At 44.0% G+C, this 19,775-nt stretch overlaps 3 protein-coding genes across 3 annotated transcripts; all 3 read left to right on the forward strand.

Moving 5' to 3' along the window:
- Positions 1 to 2,323: 2,323 nt before the first annotated feature.
- On the forward strand, positions 2,324 to 4,151 carry LOC114798452 (heat shock protein beta-7-like). Its single transcript, XM_028994178.1, is given in 4 exon segments — positions 2,324 to 2,523; positions 2,525 to 2,621; positions 3,308 to 3,441; positions 3,531 to 4,151. Coding segments are annotated over 4 exon segments (477 nt in total). The 5' UTR covers positions 2,324 to 2,457; the 3' UTR covers positions 3,711 to 4,151.
- A 1,142-nt stretch (positions 4,152 to 5,293) lies between these two features.
- LOC114798201 (zinc finger and BTB domain-containing protein 17-like) lies at positions 5,294 to 14,851 on the forward strand. Its single transcript, XM_028993698.1, has 15 exons — positions 5,294 to 5,440; positions 6,894 to 7,129; positions 7,216 to 7,395; positions 7,527 to 7,850; positions 7,934 to 8,023; positions 8,482 to 8,696; positions 8,799 to 8,941; positions 10,427 to 10,727; positions 10,819 to 10,906; positions 11,595 to 11,711; positions 11,923 to 12,043; positions 12,134 to 12,264; positions 12,434 to 12,709; positions 13,087 to 13,176; positions 13,804 to 14,851. The coding sequence occupies exons 2-15, from the start codon at positions 6,925 to 6,927 to the stop codon at positions 14,148 to 14,150; spliced, it is 2,628 nt and encodes an 875-aa protein (XP_028849531.1). The 5' UTR covers positions 5,294 to 5,440; positions 6,894 to 6,924; the 3' UTR covers positions 14,151 to 14,851.
- Positions 14,852 to 15,874: 1,023 nt separating this feature from the next.
- LOC114797940 (dolichyl-diphosphooligosaccharide--protein glycosyltransferase 48 kDa subunit) lies at positions 15,875 to 19,622 on the forward strand. The gene is made up of 11 exons (XM_028993258.1): positions 15,875 to 16,183; positions 16,573 to 16,683; positions 16,773 to 16,859; positions 16,946 to 17,049; positions 17,285 to 17,379; positions 17,464 to 17,557; positions 17,629 to 17,777; positions 17,857 to 18,004; positions 18,221 to 18,341; positions 18,444 to 18,550; positions 19,077 to 19,622. Exons 1-11 carry the CDS (start codon positions 15,928 to 15,930, stop codon positions 19,224 to 19,226), a joined length of 1,422 nt encoding a protein of 473 aa, XP_028849091.1. The 5' UTR covers positions 15,875 to 15,927; the 3' UTR covers positions 19,227 to 19,622.
- Positions 19,623 to 19,775: the final 153 nt, after the last annotated feature.

Consider the following 19,775-nt stretch of genomic DNA (forward strand, 5'->3'; position numbering starts at 1 on the left):
CAAGTTCTTGATTTTTGAAGCTGTTCAGTGTAAGTATCAGAACAAACATACAATTAGTAACTTGTTTTTCTGGGCTGTGTTTTGTTTTCTTTTTTTAACCAAATTTGTTAAAAAAGCTGTTGCTTATTGCCCTTTGGGCACATAGATTTTACATCATGAATGCATTTGCATGGATTTGCAGCTCAGAATGCGGTGTGAGCGCTGCATCCATGTTCTCGCTGGTTTTTAAAAGCCACTGCTGATTGGTTTGGTCCTCATCGTCTCCCTGGGACTCAATCAGTGCGACGGCCAGAACGCTGACAGTGGGTGGGAAATGTCATATTGCCATCAAGGGGCCCAAGGCTGATGAGGTGCTGCCCTCTGCCACCCTTCATTCTTTCTCTCCTTTTTCATATTTACACTAATCTGTTGTGCATTGGCAGGACGTGGGGTTTTCAGATGGAGCAGTGTGATGGACAGAAAAAGCAATTTAGGTCCAAAATTGAAAAGTTCTTTTCAAAACTAGAGGAAAACAATAGCATTCTGTTGTCATTTCATTTCACACTTCACATTGTGTGGGTTCATTGGTGGTAGCTCCATGGTCTGGTGTGTTCCTGCTATACACAAACAAATATAAATACACATTTTTTTGCTCTGCTTAGTGTTCAGAACAGATGTAAAGCTCCAAAAGCTAAAGATAGTCGGAATTTGCGTCTCCCATCCTTAAACTTAGTAACCTAGAAGCTATGTGAGCTCTTTTCACCATAACCCTAACCTTAACCTCAACTAAAAATCCATAAACATATCAAGAGTGTAATGGCCGAAGACCTGACCCTAATCCCAAACAAGAAGAGCTAACTATGCCTTAAAGTACACCTGCCTAGAATACCTTACCTCTGACCTCTTAATAACAAGAACAACAAGAGAGAAGAAAAAAAGAAGATTCACACACACACACTCCACAAACGTAGTATATAGAAGACATTATACCCTGTAAACCATGTTTTTCTGTACGCCCTTGTGCTTTCGCTGTTCACTGATGTGTGAATGTGTGTTTGTCTAAGGTTACATATTTGTCTGTAGTCATGTGCTCAGCCCAGTCAACCCCCACCCCTTCATTTTTTTCAACTTCCTCTCTGAATTTTACTAGCTGTGCCCGGTCGTGTCCTAACCGCACCATACCTTCAATAGCAACTGCTGTTAGTGATCCTCCGAAAGGCGACTCAATGTCACGCAGAAACCGGGAGTGCTAAGAGCGTGAGTATCGGATGTTCTTTTTTAATAAACCACGCCATCCGCCACACAAACACAGGGCATGCTGGGAAACAGCAAAATACAAACAGGTTTGGCCCTTGTCTCTATTCTCTCTCTCTCTCTCTCTCTCTCTCTCTCTCTCTGGCCGTTCGAGAATAGAAGCTTTTTAAAGTACAGCCCTCGTCCAGGGATCAGGAGGTGTGATGAGTTGCTGGGCTGGAATTAGATGATTAGTGAAGGACTTAAAATTCAGGCCGATAGGGCTGGGGAGAGTTGGGGCAGAGGGGTGGGGTTAAATACGAGGGGTAAATCAAGAATGCTGAAGAACAAACTTTCCTTCACCAAGGGTCACCGTGTACTGGGTTATTCGTGTGAGGTTGTAGAGGGTAGACTGGGGTGTTCGACGGTGAAAACCACCAGCAGAGACATATTAATCCCATTACGACTAAGTACCCGAGATGGAGAACCCAACGTCTCTGAGTGCAGAGCAACGGTGCTTCTGTCTCCCACAACAAATGTCCCCTAATCCCCTCCCAACGTCACAACTCACACCCGGCGAATTCCTTCCATCTTCCATTTTTTCCACTACCCCCTCTTGCTGCTCGTTTTACTGGGCTGCACGCACAGGAACCTGAGCGGTACTGGAGTCTACAAAACTCTGACAAACGAAGAGAAGGGCGGCCTGCTCCCTCCTCTTAATCTGCGCCGCTGCCACAGGCCGAACATCAACATCAGACTCAACAGAAACGCTCATTTTACAAGGAAAACCAAGAAAACGTATCATGTGGGCAGAAGATCGTCGATATACTGTGTAAGTGTGTGTGTGTGTTGGAGGGGGCTGTTTCAGCTATTTCTGGGAGCAAGTGTCTGGAATGCCATCAGTTGACCCCCCCCCCTCCCTTCCCTTTGTTAGACCTGTTCTCAGTTCTGAGCTCTCAGCTCACTAAACTTTTCCAGCCACCAAGCTCTCGTCCCTCAGATGATAAATATAGCACATAGTTATCATTCTGTAATGTACGGCGCGTACACACACACACACACACACACACACACACTGGTCAGACAAGCCTTATAAAAGCGCCCCAGCCATGGATTTTCCCAGTTAAGCATCAGACAGAGACTGGGCTGCATAGACAGTTTGGGGACAAAGAGGGGGCTCGAGTGCCGTGTGACTGGGGGGTATAGAGGGGGTCCTGAGCTGCCATCGGTTTTTTTTAGACCTCTATGAGCATCGGCGGTTCCAGCAGACGGTTCCAGCAGACGTCCACCTCGGCCTCACCCTCCTCCTCTTCCTCCTCGAGCCCCCCACATGGAAGAAGAGCCGGGGAATCTCGCAGAGGATTTTGGCCCCTTCATGCGCCCGCGCGAGGACGCTCGGGGCTTTTCAAGTGAGTGAACATCCCTCTCTTTCCCAAGCGGCGGGTCAATGCAACTGACAGCTCTGTGTTTTAAGGGGGCTCCAGTGCGGATCGATGTCATCAATATCTGTCACACAATGTAAATGGCAAAAAGCCTCTTCAGCTCGACAGGAGGACGGACCCTCTATGTTGACTTTTGTGTTATGTTTTGCTGATATGCAGGACATGGGCATCCATACGCACAACCCCGTTTCTGTCTGAAAGTGTGTTTATATCAGCGGGTTCTGGACTCGTCCTCTGTTTTATCTCATGGTGTTTTTGACATCGAGAGCCAGGAAGCGATGGGAGGGCAGATCTTTCAGAGCTGTGGCATGACTTTGGGGGGTTTTAAGTGGCTCGTGTGTGGCGGGACAATATTCTGGCTTATGCCAGAGCTGTGACTTCACAGATGGAGAATGACTGAGGTGATGTCTGGGAGGAGACCTCTGGCTCTGTTGCTTGGTGACAATGACACACTCAGACAGGGAAGCAGATGAATGGGCTGCTGATGGACAAACGTACAAACTGTCAAGTGAATGTCATACTTTCTGTGCATTCATTTTAGTTTGAACAGAATTTTGGATGACTTCGAAATTCACATTGCATTTTAATAAAAAATAGATCCTGCGCTTATTTAAATATATTAAAAAGCTTGACAATGTTGCATGTTTTTCAAGGTCGGTCGGGATCACCAGGCAATATTAAGACCCTGGGTGACACATACCAGTTCACAGTAGATGTCTGTGATTTCTCCCCGGAAGATGTGATTGTCACCACCTCCAACAATCAGATCGAAGTTCGAGCGGAGAAGGCAAGTAGGCTGCAGAAATAAGATGGAACTTGTCCCTGAAGTTCCTTTCTTCGAAGCCACATCCTCACCGCCGCTTTCCTCCTTAACAGCTGGCCACAGACGGCACAGTGATGAACACCTTCACCCACAAGTGCCAACTACCTGAGGACATGGACCCCACGTCTGTGACGTCATCATTAGGGAGGGACGGGGCACTCACCATCACAGCGCGCAGACTCCCGTCCAAACTGGATCACGCTCAGACCTTCCGAACAGAGATCAAGATCTGAGCTGAGCTGAGGCTGTGTGCGCTCAGACACACACCACCACTGACTGCACTTTCTCCTGACATCACACGCTCCCTTTAATAGCCTCACGGTCACAGCTGCGTGTTCTTTCCGCTGCAGAGACCAGATCCTGCCAGAACCCTGTTCCCTGATCCCTCAGTTCTGAGCCTGCACCAAGGCAGGAATACAATCCAGACAAAACAGACACATAAATGGCCACACGCACACACACTAGACTCCATAACTGTGTCTGGCAGCTGAATGTTGCTCCCAAAGACAGTAGAAAGTTATAGGGAACAGTGGCCACACAATCCTAATCCTGAAAGACTGAAATTTTTGCCATGATCTTCAGAGTCTGTTTTAAGTCCACTTGACATGATATTGTGTGTTTTCAATTCTGCATGGATAAACTGATAAAATAAAACCGTCTGTTTAGAAAAAAGACTGCATGTGTGTGTATTATGCATACGGTGCTGGCATATTTCAGGCCAGTGACTCAGTGATCTGTTCTCTATCCGCTGTCGGTAAGTGGAGAACAGAACAAGCACAAGTGCTGAACCCCCGTGTGCTCAGAACACTATGTGCACTATAAATACCCCATGTTGTCATTATCAAAGGTTTTAAATAAATGATATAGTCTGTAGAGTAATATCAACCGTTTGAAGTAGCCCTGGCGGTTTGTCGATTTCTCATGGTCTAAAAATGTCCATTCCTTCTGGGTAATAATTATTCACACAAATGGGAGTAGAACCTGCAGGCTCCTTTCAAAAGTGCAAATTATCAGAAGTGCACCAAGTCAATAACAAAGTGCATCCTGAAGTTGAAATATCTGTATTATCTATAAAAAAATTAACTAAAACAAAAAATCCCATTATTGTCCTGGCTGACAAGGCAACATATTGCTTTTCTTAATCATCATTTATATTCTCTCCAGCTTTCATTAAAAAAAAGCTAGTGAAAAGATTTTGCACACACTCATGTTTTTAAGAAAATCTCCATCTAAACGTTTGATTTATTTCCACCACAGCTTAGGGATTCTAAAATTCTGAACATTTGGTGAATATTAAGTGAAACAATATTTGTCATATGGTTTAATTACAGAAAATTTTCTATATTTTCCCATTACCCAAAAATACTTACATTTACAGCATTTATCAGACGCCCTTATCCAGAGCGACTTGCAATCAGTAGTTACAGGGACATTCCCCCTGGAGACACTCAGGGTTAAGTGTTTTCTCAGGGACACAATGGTAGTAAGTGGGATTTGAACCTGGGACTTCTGGTTCATAGGCTCCTACCACCCACTACAACAGTAGTTGTTGTTTAATTATGTTGGTTCGTGTACAATAACACACTGAAGACAAAAAACACCCTTTGGCAGACATGCTGTATGCTGTTATTACAAAATATTTGTAAAACCAATTTGTTTGCAATAAAGTTGTCTGGCTTGCATTAAAAATCCTCGAAATCGCGTGCGAGCAGCGTAATACAAGCGCGCCACCTAGTGGATACGCGAGGCATCGGCGCTGGACAAGCTTTGCGCATGCGCAATCCCAAATCCACACCCGGCCACTATCAATCGATCAGAGAGCGGAAGATGGCGGCGCTTTGAGGCTGAGCACCTACATCGATCACCGAATAACTCGATTGAACGACCAAGCAAAGGCGCACGAGAAAACAATCCGCAACCGCGTCCTCGCACCGGTCGCAGGCTACGCGGCCACTATTCCGAGGTACGTCCGAGGCCTTTTTACTCTAACGCCGAAGCTGGTGGTTTGGAGAAGGACGACTCGTAAAGGACAAACAGACGCGGGCCGCCTCGCCCGCACCCGCCATGTTGTCGTGCAGGTCCAGGCACGCTGAATTAATCCCGGATAGGGAGCCAGGAGGGAGGAGGATGCATAATCAATCCGCTGCATCGTCAAACAAACGCGAGTTGGCGAAACGCGGGGCTGAGATGTTGTCCCTTTCAATGTCCCTCAGCCCCTCAACGCTGTTCTTCGTCCAAACTTCGCTACGTTAGTAACTTTTCCTAAAGCCGACTGCGTGGGGTGAACGTGGCGTTGGCTAGAAAAAGCGGCGCTCAAACGCCCTTATAGTAACAATAGCGTGAAAAATACAAACTATTAAAACACGAAGATTCAGTGGTTTTGGGGCCCATAATTCCCATGATTCATAAAGTGCCCCACCAGGTGTGTTAACCTAGCATATACAAAAAAAATGGGTCTTTGGTTCATAGGTGACTGTGTTACGCACTAGGCCCCTACCACCACACAAAAACTGGGGCCTTCACGTTTTTATGTATTTCTTGTACTATTAGATAAAATAAGGTGCTATGATTGCGACTGATGGATCTGAGCATTCCACCAAATGATTCATTGCTTTAATCAGTCCAAATTGCACTTGATTTCCTTAGGATCATGTTGATTTTGGAATAATGGTAGTAGCCTAGTGGGTAACACATTCCTATGAACCAGAAGACCCAAAGTCACAGGTTCAAACCCCACTTACTACCGTGTCCCCGAGCAAGACACTTCACCCTAAGTGTCTCCCTGTAACTACTGATCATACGTCACGTTGGATACGGGTGTCTAATAAGTTAAGTGAAGTGATTGTCACACGTGATACACAGCACACAGTGCACACAGTGAAATTTGTCCTCTGCATTTAACCCATCACCCTGAGTGAGCAGTGGGCAGCCATGACTGGTGCCCAGGGAGCAGTGTGTGGGGACGGCGCTTTGCTCAGTGGCACCTCAGTGGTACCTTGGCAGATCGGGATTCTAACCAGCAACCTTCTGATTACGGGGCCGCTTCCTTAACCGCTAGGCCACCACTGCCCCGTGGCGTGAATATAAAACACTAGCACTGCTCCCGACCACATTTGAGGGGTAGTGGTGGCTTAGCAGGTAAGTAAGCCCCGAACCACTGATGTGCCACTGAGAAAGGTTCCGTCCCCACACACTGCTCCCCGGGCGACTGTCATGGCTGCCCACTGCTCACCAAGGGTGATGGTTAAAAGCAGAGGACACTGTTCATTGTGTCTCCGCGTGCTGTGCTGCAGTGTTTCACAATGACAATCGCTTCACTTCACCACTTCACATGCAAGATGCTGGCCTGCATACATATATCCTACATTTGAGCATACAGAAACCAAATTAACCTGAGCTGGTTCTTGTCCTCCCAGTTGAAAGGGTCTCCCAGACTGGATCGCCCAGATGGATTTCCCCTGGCACAGTGGAAAGGTCTTGGAACAGCTGAACCAACAGCGGCAGTTGGGGCTGCTGTGTGACTGCACCTTTGTGGTGGACGGGATCGACTTCAAGGCCCATAAGGCAGTCTTGGCTGCCTGCAGTGCATATTTTCGCACGCTGTTCCTGGATCAGAAGGATGTTGTGCATCTGGATATCAGCAATGCTGCAGGTGTTTGTTTGATGAATGTGAAATCTATTAACAGTAATATATATTTTATTGGGGGTATTTTATGGCATATTTGATTTTTTTCTCAGGTCTGGGTCAGGTGCTTGAGTTCATGTATACAGCTAAGCTGTGCTTGAGCCCCCAGAATGTGGAGGATGTCTCAGCTGTGGCGACGTTCCTGCAAATGCAGGAAATTGTCAATGCCTGCTCTGCTTATCAGTCTCTCAGTGCCTCTCCGACAGCCACAGTTGGAACAGACCTTTGTGCTTGTGAGTAAATCCGAGGATTTCTATGAATGTAGTTAAGTTGACCAGATTTAGATTGTTGTTGACTGTGTTCTTCATTATAATTATTACCTTTGTCCATCAATGGGCTTGTTTTACTTCTCAAATGTCATTAGACAAGGCAGAAGAAGGTCAGAGATCAGAGAGCAACCAGACCCCAGCTCCTCAGTCACAGCCTGAGGAGCCTAAGGGTGAGGAAGGTCCTTCGGTCGAAACTTGTGAGGATCAGCAGGCAGTGATCAGCATCGCTGACAGAGGGACCATTCAGCCACAGGCAGAAGCCACAGTGGCAACGGTGCCAAAAGTTGCTGATTCTGCTCCAGCCAAGAAAAGCAAGGCAGAGACCTCCATCACAACGCCAGACAATACGGAAGAAGACAGCGCAGCTAAAGACACAACAGAGTTTCAGGATGACCCATCAGATGCAGACTACACACCCAGTTAGTTTTTTTTTTCTCTTCCTGGTAATGAACCGCCATCTTTAAAAAAATAAATAAAATAAGAACATGTATTTGTTGAGCAGAGGTTGCGTTCAAGTCTGGCGCGAGCAGGTCTCAGATCACCACCCGCAGAAGCAGGGCCAAAAGTGCTTCCAAACATGCTGTGATACAGGGTAAGCATATTATACAGCCATGCTTGTTTCTTTATTTAATATAAATAACTTTCACTGCTCAACTCCTTTTTCATTTAGAAAGCTGCCACTTATTACACGCTCCTGGAAAGAAACCGCTTCATATGCACAGTTTCTTATTCTGAAGCAGTATAATTAAAATAAAACAACAGGAAATTTCATAAAGATATACATTTTACACAATGACACCTTACCAAATGACATACAGTGGTTACATTTACATTTACAGCATTTATCAGACGCCCTTATCCAGAGCGACTTACAATCAGTAGTTACAGGGACAGTCTCCCTGGAGCAATTTAGGGTTAAGTGTCTTGCTCAGGGACACAATGGTAGTAAGTGGGATTCGAACCCGGGTCTTCTGGTTCATAGGCGAGTGTGTTACCCACTAGGCTACTACCACCCAAAGGACCTGGTTAAAATTAGCATTGTTCTCTCAGATGAAGGTACCAGTGAGTCAGCGGAACGAAAAATGGAGAGCACGACTGCAGAATCAGAGGAGGAAGGAGCAGCAGAGGATAACTCAAGTGAGGAAGATGAGGCTGACGAGGAGTTGGTGGCAGACAGTGAGAACGAGGGGAAGTCAGGGCGGGCTGGGGCAATCTCAGACCGCAGTGAGTCCAAAGCCTACAGCTCCGTCACCCACAAGTGTGAAGTGAGGAAATGCCGTACCTGTTCTAGTCAGCATTAGTCGTAACTGTCCAATGTAATTATTTTCTACCCAATCGTTCCCCTGTGTCTACATGTGCATGAACAGGACTGCGGGAAGAAGTTTACCCACACAGGAAACTTTAAGAGGCATATTCGTATCCACACCGGCGAGAAGCCCTTCAGCTGCAGAGACTGTCACAAGGCCTTCTCTGATCCAGCTGCTTGCAAGGCCCATGAGAAAACACACAGGTCTCTTTATATTCTTCTCTACTTTGCAGTATTTTTTGTTAGATTGTATAATATATAGAGGGTGTGCCATGTATAAAGTCACTGCATCTTGTACAAATACTCTGGGTGTACAGCAATATATTTAGAAGAATTAAAATGGTTTCACCCGGATAGTATAGGCTTGTAATGCTGTAGTACTTGAAATTTAGTCGAACCAGTATTTGCTGATGCACCGGCTACTTAATTAGTCTGAAAAAGGCCGGTTTTATGAAGGGTATCCACTGAGGCTTAAAAAGTCTAAAATTGGGTTTTTAAAAATGAAGGCCTTAAATATCAATAAAAATGACTAGTAATCCTTAAATCCAGAGTTTAAATATCTTTAAAATATTGCAGACCTAATACAAATTTTTACTTGTAACCTCTAAATAATTTGGCAAATTTCTAATTTGTGTTTTGCATTTTCGTGTATGAGATTGGAATTATCTTCGTATAATATCTAGCCTATAAATCTAGACTGCTAAGAGTGGGAGTTCTTCTTATAATAATAACATTCTCAGATTTTACTGAATCAGGAATAGACTAGTGAGGAGGGAAAAGTAAGTTCCTATATTATTATTTTTCTAAATCAAATTAAACAAGCCTTCAATCTCTGAGTAATCTCCTGTTTGCGGCGTGCTGCGTACTTCCGGGTCCAATAAGTGCAGAGCATGCACAGATGTGATTCACAAACCCAAGAAGCCCAAAATATCGCCCCTTGTGACCTTCTGCAGTACAGGTAATATCAGTCTGTTAACATTAACACAGGCTAGAAAATAACAAATTAATACATCAAATAATAATGAATTACTTAAGATAAAATACAATTAATATTGTCTTTTAGGAGTGAATCTGGCACCCAATGCAGGATGTTCAATTTGATAAAAAAAAGTCTTAATAAGTCTTAAATTGGGCTTCCTTAAACCAGCAGAGACCTTTTTTGTTGCTTATTTAGTTAGCGCAACTGTTTTCATTGAACAAAGATCACTGTTAAAGGGTTTTCTAAAAATCAATGACTCTTTTAAAATGACAAACTTTGATGTTACTACTCTAAATGTATTCAGATATTTCTTGTGACAGTAATGAAGACATTTTTAAATGACCCTAAACCTTTTAAATCATATAATAGTTACTGCCTTTTTGTGTTATTTATTGACCTGAAGTTATTCATAGCAGTTTTAAGCCCCTCAAGTATAAGAACAGGCAATCTGTACACTTAAATAAAACCCATAATCGGCATTAATTTTTCTGTTCTTGACACTGTGTTTATGATTTCACTTGTTATATGTAGTATGCAGCAATATTGTGGAAATGGCATGTTTTATATACATCACTCCTTATGAATTCTGCATTTTCTTTATGCACTCCGCTTACGAACACTCTTGTCTTTTGTGTTGTACTTGAACTGCCTTGTCAGCTACAATGTGGTTTTCTGGTTTATATTATAAAAACTCCACTTCACGCCTCCAGCCCACTGAAACCATACTGCTGCTCCTCATGTGGAAAGAGCTACCGGCAGATCAGCCTCCTGAACCTGCACCGAAAACGGCATACGGGTGAAGCGCGCTACAGCTGCGAGGACTGTGGCAGACTCTTCACCACCTCCGGCAACCTCAAACGTCACCAGCTGGTGCACAGTGGCGAGAAACCGTACCATTGTGACTACTGTGAACGGGCCTTTTCTGACCCCACTGCCAAAATGCGGCACCTGGAGACCCATGACACGGACAAGGGGCACAAGTGTCCCCATTGTGACAAGAAATTCAACCAGGTCAGCTCACAGGAGTGGTATGGTGGTTAGAAATGCTACGTCCGAGACTGAATAGGTTAACTGTGTTTGTTCTGTCCTATCCCCACTGCAGCTGGGAAACCTTAAGGCTCATCTGAAGATACACATCACAGACGGACCACTGAAGTGCAAAGAGTGTGGAAAACAGTTCACCACCTCAGGTGAGAACATGGACCTACCTCAGGAGCTTTAGGTTGTGAGAACTGTGTGTATGTGCGGTGGGAGCTTCTAAATTGCACATACAGTACTGGCCAAAAGTTTGGACACACGTTCTCATTCAATGTGTTTTCTTTATTCTCATGACCATTTACATTGGTAGATTCTCACTGAAGGCATCAAAACTATGAATGAACACATGTGGAGTTATGTACTTAACAAAAAAAGGTGAAATAACTGAAAACATATTTTATTTTCTAGTCTCTTCAAAATAACCGCCCTTTGCTCTGATTACTGCTTTGCACACTCTTGGCATTCTCTCCATGAACTTCAAGAGGTCGTCACCTGAAATGGTTTTCCAACAGTCTTGAAGGAGTTCCCAGAGGTGTTTAGCACTTGTTGGCCCCTTTGCCTTCACTCTGCGGTCAAGCTCACCCCAAACCATCTGGACTGGGTTCAGGTCCGGTGACTGTGGAGGCCAGGTCTCCACTTTTTGTTAAGTACATAACTCCTCATGTGTTCATTCATAGTTTTGATGCCTTCAGTGAGAATCTACCAATGTGAATGGTCATGAAAATAAAGAAAACACATTGAATGAGAAGGTGTCCAAACTTTTGGCCTGTACTGTACCTGAGAAAAAAGCATAGTGATGTTCCGTTATGTATATATGTACGTATGTGCGTGTATACGTAGGTAACCTGAAGAGGCACCTGCGTGTGCACAGTGGGGAGAAGCCGTATGTGTGTATGCACTGCCAGAGAGCATTCGCTGACCCCGGAGCTCTGCAGAGACACGTTCGCATCCACACAGGTACAAACACTTAAATTAAACTGTTATTTTTTATTATTTGAAGTAAAATGTAAACAAGTACAACACATTTGGAAAAAAATATATAATCCTCATTATGACACTGATGAAAGTCACATAGAAATACAAATGGTAGACAGTGCAGGAAAAATATATTGTAACAGCAATTGGTATACCTTTATTTATTTATCTTGTTAATGCTGTTTGTGTGCAGGCGAGAAGCCCTGCCTCTGTCTCATCTGTGGGAAGGGTTTTGCTCAGGCCAGCTCCCTCATTGCCCATGTGCGCCAGCACACGGGCGAGAAGCCATATGTGTGCGACCGCTGTGGAAAAAGGTACGTTGTTTGGTTCACTTCTCTTATTTCTCTAGATAAGTCACTGCCACTTTTTTGACCCTGATGGTACCAGCTCTTCATTTCGTACAGGTTTGTGCAGTCCAGCCAGTTGGCCAATCATATCCGTCATCACGACAACATCCGACCACATAAATGTCACGTCTGCAACAAAGCTTTTGTAAACGTTGGGGATCTCTCCAAGCACATCATCATCCATACAGGTAGAGTACATGTGTATTACTGTGGTCATTCACTTGGAATCTGCATGTCGTCACAGTAATTTATTTCTTGTCTAACATCCTTGCAACGTTTTCAAACTTTTCTAGGTTATGAAGTATGACTAATCGAATAATTTGACATTTTAATTCTTCATCTGTTTTTTCTGAACAGGGGAGAAACCCTTCCTCTGTGATAAGTGTGGCCGAGGCTTTAACCGCGTGGACAACCTGCGCTCTCATGTCAAGACCGTCCATCAGGGGAAGGCTGGGATGAAGCGGCTTGTGGTGACTGATGACGATGGGGAAGGAGATGAGCAGATGCACCCCACCTCCACTTCTGCTTCTGAAATGGATGACAATGAGATCAACATTGTCACAGTTACCACAGATGATATTATGACCTTGGCCACTGAAGCACTAGCAGCTAGTGCTGTTGCACAGTTAACAGGTAAGAAATATTCTGTATGTAAACTTGAGACATAAAGCTGTAATCTATGGGATATAATGTTTAGAGCCATCTCTAAATATCTCTAAATATATGTTTTAGAGGCATCTCAATTAAGCATATTACTTTTTATCACTTGTAATACAATGTATTCCTTTATCAATCAACTAAAAATAGGGGTGTGGCTATAAAATATTTTACTATGCTTTTAGAAGCATCCAAAACAAGAACTAACACTTTTATGCTGCTAGTCAGTTTGGTTAAGTGTAAAGATGGTAGAAATAGCATCAGTGATGTTACAACGATTGTCTGGATTGTTGGTTCATGACATTGTTATTGTCTCTGTTCTGACTGCGTCTGAAATCTCCTCCCATCCACAGTGGTGCCAGTTTCAGCATCAGTAACAGCCGATGAGACAGAGGCTCTGAAGGCAGAGATCACCAAAGCGGTGGAGAAGGTGCAAGAGGCAGGTGAGTGGAGGACAAATCCTTACCTTGATTCAACACATAGACCACTGCTTGGCCTCTTTAAAGTATAGAGATTTGGTGCAAAGAGTTAAATAAAGCTGTACCTAATCAGCTGCTGGATGCAATAAGCATTAGGCACCGCTGTCCCATTATCCCTCATTAGTCAATGGCTATATTCATTGGGCACCCCTATACCAATATACTTTTCCCCTTTTGACCGATGAACTGACATAAATTGTTTAGGTGCATAAACATTCACATTACATTGATGCTGCATAGCGATTTTAACGCATCAGTGTAACTACTCTTGTGATCAAAAGTAATGTAGGACTAGAAAATAAAGCTGGGTGGTAGTAGCCTAGTGGGTAACACACTCGCCTATGAACCAGAAGACCCAGGTTCAAATCCCGCTTACTACCATTGTGTCCTTGAGCAAGACACTTGTAAGTCGCTCTGGATAAGGGCATCTGATAAATTCTGTAAATGTAAATGTAAAATGTCTAATGACAAAAGCTTTATCAAGGTCTGTACTAATGCCCAGTGTACCTACAGGGAAGGTGTTTGTCTGTGTGAAATACGTGGTGTTAATTTAATCAGTCACATTATAATCGGTTCTCCTGCCCTGTTCAGACCCCAACACTCAAATCCTGTACGCTTGTGACTCCTGTGGTGAGAAGTTTTTGGATGCCACATCGCTGGCGCAGCACGTGCGCATGCACACAGCTCAGGCACTCGTCATGTTCCAGGCCGACTCTGACTTCTACCAGCAGTATGCTGCCGCTGGTGACTCCACATGGCAGGCCACAGAGCAGGTCATCCAGGGAGGAGAGCTTCTCTTCCGCCCTAGGGAGGGTGAAGACGACGCAGGGGAAGGCACTCCAGCAGGCGGGCACCAGGCTGATGATAAAGAAGAAGTACTGATTGCTACAACTGCAGTAGGAGAGGACAGCGAGATGAAGACTGACGGTCGGAGTTAACCCTTTATGTGATTGCCGTAAGAGGTGAAAGCGCTGCCTGTATAGAGTCTGGGTTCAGTGTAGGATGCTTGTGCCTAATGGCAGACTTAAATGTACTAAATTCTGATATGGGTTGACTTATGATATTTTTAAACTCCTTAACCATAAGGAAACCAGACTGTCTATCAAGTTAATATACAATTTGTTGTATTTGATGAATGGAAAATAATATTTTTGTGAACTGTTTCCTATAAACAGCAATAGTGTGTGGAATATTAATATTGTACAGCGTAACATGCTTCTGAGTTTATTATTAAAAGGAAATATTGACACACCACAATCAGCTTGCCAAACATCCAATTAATTTTTTAACAAAGTGTTGAGGCTCTTGTAGCAGTTTGTGATGCTGTTTCACCTATACACGACGGTGAAAACATGTGCACTACGAATTACAATGGTACATTATTTTTGTTGATATGAACAGCAAATATCAGTAATCAATATAATTACAATATAATTAAGCCTCCATGTGAAAAAATCCTACTTAAGCAGTAGGATTCTTAAACCATGGTAACCAGGGTCTGGGTACTGCTTCAGTATGAAGACACTCTTTTGTGAGAGTTGTATGTCAATCTTGGGTTTGAATTTGAGGTCAACAGCATTCTACAGTCTGTTCAGCCTATATGCATTGTCAATTGTAAAAATAAAAAAGTACTAAATAACTTCTATGTGTTATTAGTGCAAGATATTACAAGTCTGTAACTATTGTCATATTTAAAGAATACTGGATGGTTCATACAAAGACTTTAAACTATTGATAATTTTATCATAAATCCCTTATCTATTTAACCCTTGTTAACCCTTGTTGTTCCTCAGTACTATAGTCAAGTACTCTTCATGTCCAAAAATGTACATGCCTCAAATCCTCATAGATAAATATTTTGTGCCCCATAATGATCCATGATGGAGGCCTCAAGTTGACTAATTGATTTAGATAAGAAAGAAAGAATTTCAGAAAGAAATCTTGATATGGATTTTATGGCAGATTTTATGCATGTACATGAAGAGTGTGAGGGGGTGCAAAAAGATACTAATGCAATCAAACAAGTTTTTTGTTGATCTTGACATCCAAAACTCAAATCACCAGCTTGGCCTCATCCCCCTACTATTCAATATATAGAAAAAATTGCTTTTTGTGTGTTTTTTATTTATAAATAATCAATTATTCAATTGGTTAAAATTCTGAAAACTACTGAATATTTGATCATTCTGATCATTTGACACTACGCAAAAAAACTAATGCAATAAATCAATTTTGTTGTTGGTCTTTGACATGTCAGACTCTAATTACCCCACTGTCTGATCCCCAACTATTTAATATATGGAAAAGAACTGGCTTTTTATGGATTTTGAAAATAAATAATCAATAATACAAATGATTCACCTGGCATTTAAGGGGTTAAATTATTGAATATTTGATCATTTTTGTAAAGGACTCAAGTTGACCAAGTGATTTATAAAGAAAATCAGAAAAAAAAAGCATATTGATGTATGAGGATTTTACGGCAGATTTTGTGTGTGTGCATTTTTGTGCATGCCACAAGCGCTAACACAGCCAGAATGATCGCCAAATAAAAATGATGAAAAACATTTTTACAAAAAAGGACGAATATTTCACAGCGTCTGCGAATGTGCTGTGCCGTGTGTCCCGTGAAGGCCATTTTGCGAGCCGTGATTGGCTGAATCTTGAGGCCAAAGGTCACCCGGCCGCGAGCGCTGACGTAGCCTACACGGAACAATGGCGGCCGAGGAAGCGTCAGCGCGGCTCCGCAGCGGCGGCGTCCCATCTGCACAGACCCGGGGGAGTCGCGGCGATAGCATGGCGCCGGCCGGAGCGGACCGTCGTGGAAGTAAACGCGGCGTCTGGTTCCTCTTCTCCGTCCTGTGCGCCTGCTGCCTGGCGGACGTGGCGCGGGGAGACGGGAAGACGCTCGTTCTCCTGGACAACCCGAACATCAAGGACACCCATTCCATGTTCTTCCGCAGCCTGGCGGGTGAGTGCTCCTCTGCGGCCCCTTAAACGCTTTTCCATGCGGCAGCTGTAGTTTTATTTCACTTAAAGTGACTAGCCGTGCAGCTAGCCGTCACGTCCATTCATTCATTCCGCGCTTCCGCGTAGTAGCCTAGTGGGTAACGCACTCGCTTATGAACCAGAAGACCCAGGTTCAAGTCCCACTTACTACCATTGTGTCCCCGAGCAAGACACTTAACCCAGAGTGTCTCCAGGGGGGACTGTCCCTGTAACTACTGATTGTAAGTCGCTCTGGATAAGGGCGTCTGATAAATGCCGTAAATGCTTCCGGCTGGTGATGTTAAACTTACTCCTGCGCTGTGTGGTAGGTTGTGCAAGGATGCTGATCTTTTTGCATGCATGCGTTCGCAGATCGCGGCTTCGACCTGACGTTCAAGACCGCCGACGACCCCAGCCTGTCTCTGATCAAGTACGGCCAGTTCCTGTACGACCACCTCATCATCTTCTCCCCGTCTGTAGAAGGTGAGGGCGCGGCGCCTCGGGTGTCCCATCAGCTAGGGCCAAAATAAATCGTCCGCTCTGCTTTAAGACCTGTCGTTTCCCCCCTTCAGACTTTGGTGGCAACATCAACGTGGAGACCATCACGGCCTTTATTGACGGCGGCGGAAACGTACTTGTCGCTGCAAGTTCGGACATCGGTGAGTGTAAAAGGGAGTGTAAAGCGAAGTGTAAGGCGCGGGGTGGTCTGCTTACAGCAGGTTCCTTCATCCCCTCTGCTGTCCAGGTGACCCGCTGAGGGAGCTGGGCAGCGAATGTGGAATCGAATTTGATGAGGAGAAGACTGCTGTCATTGATCATCATAACTATGATGTTTCAGACCCTGGTGAGGTAAGAATTGACTCAGTTTATTATTGTAGCTTTTGAGCGTTCATTAACAGTTGCAAGCTTTGCATTTAAAAATGAAGTTTATTGAACAGTATACAGACACCAACATATTACAAAGCAGACATGATGCATTTAGTTGATTTTGCAAGGTGAAAAGTGCCTGGCATTACTGATAGTGCTCAAGGTTACGTCTCCACGGAATCCAACTTTAAAGGCTCGTAACTGCCTGTTCTTGCAGCACACGCTAATTGTAGCCGATCCAGAGAACCTCCTAAAAGCTCCAACCATTGTTGGCAAGCCCACAGACAAGCCCATCCTGTTCAAGGGTGTGGGGTGAGTTTTTATTTATTTATTAAGTAAACAGAGAAGCTCAATGTGAGCAACATAGCGCAGTTAAATAATGCTGACTTCATCTAGCATGGTGGCTGACCCTGAGAACCCTCTGGTCCTGGACATTCTGACTGGTTCGTCCACTTCCTACTCGTTCTTCCCCGATCAGCCCATCAAGCAGGTACAGTGTCTCAAGCCCCTTTCTGGCCTCTTTGCCACTCAGCGCTCTTAATGCATGCGTCTGCACCCTAGTATCCACATGCTGTTGGGAAGAACACCCTCCTGATCGCAGGCCTGCAGGCCAGGAACAACGCCCGGGTCGTCTTTAGCGGCTCACTTCACTTCTTCAGCGACGCCTTCTTCAATGCTCCTGTCCAGAAGGCCCTTCCTGGATCTAAAAGGTAGCCTTACCGTCATGCTGACTGCTTCCTGTTGTTTTACAAAGTTATTACCTTTTTAATATCCTCATTACTTCTAAAGGTACGAGCAGCCTGGCAACAGGGATCTGGCTGAAGCTCTATCCCGCTGGGTGTTTAAAGAGGCCGGAGTTCTCAGGGTTGGTGCTGTTGCCCATCATCCTGTTGGTGAAAGCACTCCTCCTGCTGCCTACACCATAACGGATCTTGTGGTGCGTGCAATAAAGTCGATGTTAAAATGATAATAATCATTAGTAATAACTTCTTAGAAAATGTGCAGCTTGTCTTATTTATGCCACTGTGGAAAGAAATTGTCATTGTGTTTTTAAGGTAAGTGGGAGTAATACATAAATGTAAATGATGTACTGATCATCATGCAATATTGCTCGGTCAATAATTTTAGAACGCTGTTAAACGTTGCCATGTAGGAGTACAGCATCGTGATCGAGATGCTTTCTGAGGGTCGTTGGGTGCCATTTGACGGTGATGACATTCAGCTGGAGTTTGTGAGGATTGACCCCTTTGTCAGGACGTACCTCAAGAAAAATGGTATCACTGTCAATTATGTTTCCTTGCTTTTTGTTCATTTCCCCAAACTTCACCTCTGTCTTTATTTGAAGTCCTTGTTGCGATGCTCTCATTGTCGATCAGGTGGGAAGTACAGCATCCAGTTCAAGTTGCCAGATGTATACGGAGTGTTCCAGTTTAAAGTTGATTACAACAGGCTGGGCTACACACACTTATACTCCTCTACCCAGGTACGTGTGATGGAGCACGTAACGCGTTCAACCCACCTACATTAAACAGAAAAGGCTTTATTCACATTCAGGGCCACAATCATACTTCTCATAGTAAGATAAGAAATTCATTCTGCTCTTTAAAAATGCCAGATTTTGCATTTCCTCCCTTATACTGGGTGGTAGTAGCCTAGTGGGTAACACTCACCTATGAACCAGAAGACCCAGGTTCAAATCCCACCCTGAGCAAGACATTTAACCCTAAATTGCTCCAGGGGGACTGTCCCTGTAACTACTGATTGTAAGTCGCTCTGATTAAGGGCGTCTGATAAATGCTGTAAATGTAAACTGTATGTTACAATTACAAATACAATTTGTTGCATTGTAACAATTTTTTGGGGTTAATTGCACCTGACATGAGACAACTTTCATTTTCTGCTGAGCTTCTGCTGATATGATTGTGTCCAGTTTGTTCAAATAACAAAAATTCTGAACGCATCAAATTGCATCTACTAGAGTGAGACGGTTTTTATGTTGTATGTTTCAGGTGTCGGTCCGCCCGTTGCAGCACACCCAGTACGAGCGTTTCATCCCTTCTGCATACCCATACTACGCCAGTGTCTTCTCCATGATGGCGGGACTCTTTGTCTTTAGTGTCGTATTCCTCCATATGAAAGAAAAGGAGAAGTCAGATTAGACATGGAGAAGACTTGACAGAGGAGGAGGGATAAAACAAAGGCCACCAAGGAGAAGGACTGAGATTATGGGGAAGCTCTGGGCTGACTTGCAGGTTTATGGGGAATTAATAATCAAAAGCAGAGATTGACAGTGGTGGCACTAATGGATCTTCACACTGTAAAAGCACTTCAGTCTCACATTCCTTCTTTTGGTTTAAAACTTTGCAGCTGTACAGATTTTGGGGACATTGTGAAGTGGCTTGTATACACAGGGGCAAGGGCAAGAAGGACATAAGGACAAAATGCTAACGCATTGAGGAATTTTGGTTCCTTTTTGCAAATGATGGGGGATTCAGACATTTTCATGTTTGTACAAAAGTCTTGAAAAATTCAAATAAATGTTGCTTTTTGTTCCACCCTGTTTGTGTCTAAATTGTGTGTGTGCATTACTCATACTGAAACATTTACGTTCATGGCATTTGGCAGATGCCCTAATCCAGAGTGACATACTTACAATAATTATTCAGTTCTGGTTCACTGGGACTCAAACCATGAATACAATAATTTTA

The sequence above is a fragment of the Denticeps clupeoides genome, chromosome 10 (assembly GCF_900700375.1).
Source record: "Denticeps clupeoides chromosome 10, fDenClu1.1, whole genome shotgun sequence".
In the NCBI taxonomy this organism is placed as follows: Eukaryota; Metazoa; Chordata; class Actinopteri; order Clupeiformes; family Denticipitidae; genus Denticeps; species Denticeps clupeoides.